Source organism: Verticillium alfalfae, genomic scaffold (assembly GCF_000150825.1).
Source record: "Verticillium alfalfae VaMs.102 supercont1.4 genomic scaffold, whole genome shotgun sequence".
Taxonomy (NCBI): Eukaryota; Fungi; Ascomycota; class Sordariomycetes; order Glomerellales; family Plectosphaerellaceae; genus Verticillium; species Verticillium alfalfae.
Genome location: NW_003315035.1, coordinates 2305701 through 2313026, shown reverse-complemented (window position 1 = coordinate 2313026; position 7326 = coordinate 2305701). Strand labels below are relative to the sequence as shown.

The window sequence follows — 7326 nt, the reverse complement described above, 5'->3', positions numbered from 1 at the left end:
TCCCTTCTCGCGTCGATGCAAGTCCGGTAGTGCTACATGCCATGTCGGCTGTGCCTTACTGTTCTTCACAAAATCACTACCATATATTGCACAAGAACAAAGCATAACGCCTTGTCTCATTTGAACCGTCAAAATCTATCTAAGTATATGCGAAGTCTGCACAGAAGTGGCAACCTCTTATGCAAATAAGTATCCCAAGACGCCAGAGCTATGCATAGACCAACCATCCTTCATCTCCATCCCCCGTCGACTTCATTATGTACGGCCATCATATCATTAAAACCCCAATGACAGTTTCGACCTTTGGTAGATCAGGCCGATGTCAGTCCCAAAACAACAAACACGAGCAATGACAGCGTCAGCCAGGATACCGCGGGGGCTGATGAGCCCGACGGATTGTGCACCGAGCCAGGATAGTTACATGTCAGCCCGTCGCCACGGATCTGGTAGCTCGAGTTGAACACGTGCTGCCTCGGTCGTGGACACTTGAAGCCCAGCGAGGATGGGCAATTGCGAACAAGATCGTAGCAGAGATCCTCGCAGGGCAGAATCTCGCGGTATGGTCCTGGTGCTACCTCCTCGTCAATGCGATCATTTCTTGACTTGAGGTGCGCCAACTCTGAAAATTGCGCAACCATCTCTTCAGAAACCTTGGTGCCGTTTGGAAACGACTGGTTGAGATTCCGGACGAACGAGAATTCGTTGGTGCTCGAGATGTCCTCACAACGAGGGATCGTGATGGAGCAAAGCCACTTCTTGTAGGCTACCTCGCAATCCCTACAATCGCGAGCCAGGGAGTACAATTGGTGCGATGGAGCTTCGCAGGCGACCTGGGCGAGTTGCCTCTCGAAGTAGCCGTACATCTGCCTGGCATAATCGTCATAGAACTGAGCTAGCTCGGCAATGTCGAATCGCTGGTCATTTGCTGGGACCGCATATTCAGTCTCGTTGCAAAATGTAAGATCAGTGATGATTTTGCAATTGTCGCCTTCGAATCGTTAGTGAGAAGAGCGAAGTAGCCAGTGAAACACATCATACCTGACTTGGTCTCGAACTGCGTGCTCTGGAAGACCTTACCCCCGCCTCCCGCACGATTCGGCGTCTGTCGCTTAAGGCTCTCCGAGCCCGTCCATGCGAGATAGCCATTGTACGAAGAGCTCGCGTTTAACCCATTAAAGTAGAATTGCTGCTTTGGGAGGCCTCCTGGTCCCCTCGTAGTCATAACCGTCGTGGCCTTGTCGCCGAAGGATCCGCCCGCTTTCGCAGCCATCTGCGCATAGTTGGAGAGGCCGCACATGGAATGACGCACGCCTCTTGTTTGCCATCCATCCTCGTTCTCCACAAACATGACATACTGCGGCCCCTCATCCATGATCTTCTGGATTTGGACCGCGTCGCTGCTGTCCGTCATGTTTGGTGTAATGAGCAGCGCAGCGCTCGAGTCGCTATCCACCCAAAGAAGCCCTCCCTGGTCATTGCCATAGGAGTGATAGAATTCGTCTGTCGAGACGGCCACATCAAAGTTCCACTCGCCGTCAAACATAACCTCGTTGCTTGTCGGAGCTGAGATGCCAAAGAAGACATCACCGGTGGCATTGAGCTTGAGCATCACCGCTCCCTCATCGAATGCCCTGTACGTTTGGTTCACCATCGGCTTATCGGCGCCCGGGAGTTGGTTGTCGAGGGAAGTTGACACGAATAGACTGATCTGAGGCGGATCCATGGATGTATTGTTCCCACTCCGCTGCGGTTGGATGCAGGTGGTGGCAGATATGTAGATCGTCCTTATGCGTTCTTGTCGTCGACGAAGACCCAGGTCCTCACTGGCGCCCTCATCCTCGGTAAATGTGTCATCGTCGACGACAGACGGCCCGTTGGCAAGCGTTATGTTGCTCGTGTGTCTCGTCTTTACAGTGTTCCCTGACTCCACTTCGTCTGGCCAAATGCGACTGGCCTCGAAGACAAACTGCTGCGTCGTCCCGGGTCTAACATTTCGATTTTCCTTGACATTGTTCAGAAGGCCTGTCACCCCTGGTGGTGCCCTTCCAATAATACTGCGATCGAAGGCGGAGAACTCGGCTTTGTACGTGATGTCGAGCTTGCTGGTATCATCTGGTGGTACGACAAGATCGTCGTCGCTTTTGTATCGCTCGTCAAGAAAGAAGCCTGGCGCGTCGGCAAGTTGTTGCGCCTGGGCGAAGCCAGGCGACAAGAGCAAAAAGTATAATAGCAACAGCATGACGGATGCGCCTAGCGATGCTACAAGACGGGACTGGAGAGGTGTGAATTGCATCGTAGCGCTGTGCCCTCCAGGGGCGAATGCTATGTATTTTTATTGCCAAGGTCGTTTCGAACACAGCTGGAAGAGCACGGTTGTGTACTGGGTAGATCGTTCGTATGCAGAGACGTGGGTCTCAGTGGTTGTACAGTCGATGATGCTCGATTGGCATGGTCGCAGTTCGGAGAGGTGGATGCCTAGGAGTTGATGGTGGCCGCGGGGAATTCGATCAAAAGCTGCGCGCCTGTCGCGTTCGTTGTGCTGGTGGTATGGAGGATCAGGGGTCTTTTGAAATACGGATGTCGAGATCAGGGAGTTTCACGTTCCATGTCCAAACAGCTGAATAGCAACCCCATACATTGCGTTGCGTACGCATCGACAGGGGTGCTTGCTGGCGGTGTGGCGCAGCAGTCACGGCTAAGCCACATATGTCGGGATGTTTGTCGATTCATGGGCGATAGAGTCCTAGCTCCTGTATAGATGCACCTTTTACGCAGGAGAAGACTATGCTAACTTGCTGTTGAGAGACCGAGGCGGGCCTCGACCATGACTTGGTTTCGATCTAAGTTCAGGGGTTGAAACTTGCCCAACTCCCAATTTCGTAACATGTGCGTTCGGATTCTACTTCCCGTCGCAGCATACATTTGCGTTATCGACCTCATTTGCAGTCCAGAACTACGAGAATAATTACAGCCAACCACTTTGCGATACTGACACTTTTCGTCGTCTTTAGCTTTGAGAGCAAACTATCATTGAATAATCCTAACAACGTTGGTGTTGCACTGTAAACCAAGAGTGCGTGTTTGGTGATAACGAGGGCTCCTGGTGGGTTTCTCGTACCCCAGTCTGCAAAGAACTGGGCTCGTCCTCATGTTTACATTGTTTCATAACCTCCATGCTGTTCATGGCGCCTCATGGTATCGTTGCCTGGCCGAATTGCGCGTAATGAACCGGCCTGCATGACGCAGCGACCTGCCAAAATCTAGGAAAGGAAAAATGCCGTCGTGGCAAGAGGGCGATGCCCAAGTTGATGTGTGTGCATGGCTTTGAGAAAGTATCTTGTTTAGTCGGACTTGTCGAGGCCCTGGGCCTTGGCACGGAGTCCGGAAGCAGTAGAAGCGCTGCCTCCAGCGAAGTGCTTTGAGAGCATGGGGGCCATGAAGGAGTGGAAGATGATCTCAGCGCCGCTGTATTCGAATCAGTTACGGACGCGCATCTCTTTTGTGAGCTAGACTTACCGGAACACGGGCAGAGAGAGCCACAGGAGGAACACAAACTTGAAGACAAAGTAGAAGGGGAACCAGTAGACGACGTTGACAAGGCTCTCGACAATACTGGGGCGCATTACGGTCAGTCTGGATTCGTCGCAACTTGGAGTGCGCATCAACTCACGTGAAGAAGGAGAATACAACCCAGTACTGTTTGCTCGATAATCAGTATTGCGCCATCAGGGAGCGGGGTGCGGGGTTGAGGAGCTTACGGTCAACCACTGGGTATCATCATTGGTGTTGTGCGTGAAGAGCGCATCGATGGAGTAATAGCAGGGGATGACGAAACCGGCGAGGTTGGTGAGAAGCTGCCCGCCAAGGTTGAAGATGATGAAGAAGAAGTACAGGGCGCCGAGGCCGATGGCGCCGTACGCCTTGGGAACGTTGGTGGACTTTTCAATGTTGTTCAGGACGGGGTACTTGGAAAGCTGCACAGGAGAATCGTCAGATAACAAGGGGGCACTGGAGTGTTTCTAGATGTTGTTACCTCGCTGTCGAGCTGACCAAGGTAGTTCTGGACACGATCCTGGGCAGACATTTTGTCGATTGATGATGTCGTGGGAGGGGGTTTGTGCGCTGTGCGAGGGTTAGCACGGTGGTTCCAAGTTGGCTAGGATAAGCCCACAGCCATGGAATGACCAACTTTTCAATGTTTAGAATTATCAAGAGCTGTGTTTAAAGATACTGCGAGGAAAAGATGCGAGGATGTACCTGTTGGTGGGCAATAGCTAGGCGTCGCAGTGGTAGATGCAGGAAGGCTGACGAACTCAGGGTTGGGCAATTTGGCAGGTGATAGACAGTGACGACTGGCGAGCGAGGGAGAGGGCAGGATGACGACGTGTTCAGCTGAAAGGTGGAATCGGGCCCAAGCTTGCTGGTTGCGTCAAGCTTCGGGAGGGGAAATAGAGGCGGGGCGGCACCTAACGATCTCGGGTACTTCGGCAACCGGCCAATCAACACCACTGGGAAGAGGGTGGCCGATATGTGGACGAGCCAGCCACTCGATCTGTGGCCCAACCACCCCCTGTGTGGTGGCTGCTTGCTTGCTGCTTCTCGCTTGCTATGAGATCCACAGACCCCAACAACACGCATGATGTAAGGCGAGTAAACAACAACGCCCAGGGGCTTTCTCCTGCATATGTCGAGATTTGCAAATGTCGTACATTTTAATGAGGTCTTGGCTCACTGGACTTAACAAAAAAAACCTTACGCTCAATAACTGGACGCCATCAGCAGCAAGGAATGGACTGGTGCAGGGAGGAATCGGACAAGGTTAAGCTGCAATCCGCTCTATTGGCACCGGCCGCGGCCCGGGCTTCGTCACAAAAGTAGAACAACATAAACAAGCGTGCACATCACTGAAACTTATCCAGTCAGACAATATGACCGGACGCCATGAATCGTGACGAAGGACGCTCGATCTTTAAAATGAGCTGGTGGGCCTTAAGATTCCAGCGTGCCTATTCTGATGCATGTCCCAAGGCAATATCCAGTAACGTCGTTGGCTCGTCACGTGTGTCCCAGCCACATAGGATTGAGACCCGCAAAGTGCCCGCTCGGCCAATTGCAGCACGGACTTGGTTACCGAGCAACAACAACAACTCGACGCCCACGCCAAAACATCGCTTTTCCTCTTCACCAAACCTTCTCACCAGACCAGAAACGCCGGCCAGAGCGCGCAGCGCACCACTCACCACACCACAGCACCGTCTGCAAAGGAGTCTCATAGCTTCAAGCTTTCATCTGGGCTTTTCAACGTGTTGTGTTGTCGCTCAAAGTGTCTGCTCGATTGACTGCTGCCTGTGCCGCGTGTTATTGTCGCAGCGATAGCTTCATCACAAGCCGGCGATTTCGGCCACCATGGATCAAGGTACGGCAGTCGCCTGCCGGGTCTTCAGAGACGCGATCCCGCAATTTAGGAGCAACTTTTACTAACTCGATCACCTTCAGGCGGCATTGTCCAGCCTCACATGAAGAAGAGGCCACAATCGAGAGGATCAACAGCCTCAGCTACAACGCAACCAGGACTTGACCACCAGGGACTCGCAGATGCGCAAGATCTCTACTCAGCGCAGTGGGTAAACAACGATCAGAGGCATCCGAAACCTCTCGCACCAGCTCCACGCATCTCTCCCGACGGCATGATGATGCAGGCTGCAACGCAAATGCAGGGCATTCGTGACTACACGATGCAGTCCGCGACGCATGCCCCGGTCAATCATGCGATGTCATTCCACCGACAGTCGCTTTCCGGCCACTCGCAACCCATGGACAGCATGATGAACAACAGCTTCACGGAGGACAGTCAAATGCTTGACCGCGACGATAATGATGAGGGTGACTCGCTTGCTGGTGCCTTAGGCATTGCAAAGTCGACGTCTGCTAAGTCAAGCGCCAACAACGAGCTTGAGATGCGCCATCTGTTCGGTGCCAACAGGCACCGTAAGCTTCAAGAAGTGGCTCAGGAGCTGCATGGAAACGAGAGGGGCCCCAACTCTGAACGGACGAGGCAGGTTTTCGCCATGTTGTGGATCAATTCGGTCTGTTCGAAGGGCAAGGGATCAGTTCCTCGCGGTCGAGTTTACGCCAACTACGCGTCGCGATGCGCGACAGAAAGGATCACAGTTCTCAACCCAGCAAGTTTCGGCAAACTCGTCCGAGTCTTATTCCCAGGACTGAAGACCAGGCGGTTGGGCGTTCGAGGCGAGTCCAAGTATCATTACGTGAACTTCGCGCTTGTCGACGACCAACCAGAAATTCGTGAGCCAGAAGCACCACTTCCCCTTGCTCCGGCTGTCGCAAGCTTCTCCCGCAGCAATAGCATCGCTCCCAATAAGCCGGCAGCTGCTTCCTTCGCCAAAGATAGCCAAGCGCCATCCGACTCTATGCCTCGTGCAAAAAGCCCGGCTTCACTTATATCAGGTCACTCCCGATCCCACAGCTTCTATAGCATGCCAAGTATCACTTCTGCAGACCAGCTCCACACGACCACCAGCAAAACTTCACTCGAACTTAGCTTTCCTTCCGAGCTGGAGGAGGCCATGTTCAACCAGTCAGAGGCCATCGCACTACCACGGATCGAGCCATTTCTTCCGCAAGGAACAGATCCTGACGCTGCAAAGAGTCTTTCGGCTCTCTACCGCTCCCACTGCACTTCGCTTGTCGAATGCGTGCGCTACTGCAAGGAAAAGACGTTTTTCCACCTCTACACATCATTCCAAGGCACACTCACAATGCCCGTGCAAAAGCTTCTGGGTAATGCCAGCGTCGCTCCTTGGATCGAAGAATGTGACTTTATATTGTATCAGCGAATGATGCAGATTGTCTCGGGCTTGACACTCCAGGTTGTTCCCAAACCTGTTCTGGACACATTACGAAGTATATCTACGCGTTTGGTGCCCCACATCCGTGAAGCCTTCCAAGGACAGCCACTCCATGTCATCCGCGCCAAAGAAGCGCCTGCAACAGTCTTTGCAGCACTGCTCGACCGCGCGCTCAAGGTCAACCTGACAGCTCATGCTGCAGCCAACATGCTTTCCAACCCGGCCAATCGAGATCAGATGTATCTGGACTGGATCACTATGGTTCCCGTCCGCAAGTGGCGGAATCAATCCCAACGCGCGGGATGGACGACTTCGTCAACCTTGTGGTTTCTGAGATTAGGGATCTGCTTGATCCACAGAGCGTTCCATGGGAAGTCGAGTGCTTGACGGTTTACGGCGACCTTGCCTCAAGAAAGAGCGACCGTCTCAATGACAACGCTGGAGAGTCTAGTGGACA

At 53.1% G+C, this 7326-nt stretch overlaps 3 protein-coding genes across 3 annotated transcripts; 1 reads left to right on the top strand and 2 right to left on the bottom strand.

Moving 5' to 3' along the window:
• Nucleotides 1-86: 86 nt before the first annotated feature.
• VDBG_04173 (calcium influx-promoting protein ehs1) lies at nt 87-2293 on the bottom strand (the record flags this gene model as incomplete). The annotated part of the gene is made up of 2 exons (XM_003006174.1): nt 87-988; nt 1039-2293. 2 exons carry the CDS (start codon nt 2291-2293, stop codon nt 312-314), a joined length of 1932 nt encoding a protein of 643 aa, XP_003006220.1.
• A 1048-nt stretch (nt 2294-3341) lies between these two features.
• VDBG_04172 (yop-1) lies at nt 3342-4084 on the bottom strand (the record flags this gene model as incomplete). Its single annotated transcript, XM_003006173.1, has 5 exons — nt 3342-3465; nt 3517-3612; nt 3671-3696; nt 3759-3974; nt 4034-4084. The coding sequence occupies 5 exons, from the start codon at nt 4082-4084 to the stop codon at nt 3342-3344; spliced, it is 513 nt and encodes a 170-aa protein (XP_003006219.1).
• Nucleotides 4085-5406: 1322 nt separating this feature from the next.
• Nucleotides 5407-7256, top strand: VDBG_04171 (sak1; the record flags this gene model as incomplete). Its single annotated transcript, XM_003006172.1, has 2 exons — nt 5407-5416; nt 5497-7256. The coding sequence occupies 2 exons, from the start codon at nt 5407-5409 to the stop codon at nt 7254-7256; spliced, it is 1770 nt and encodes a 589-aa protein (XP_003006218.1).
• Nucleotides 7257-7326: the final 70 nt, after the last annotated feature.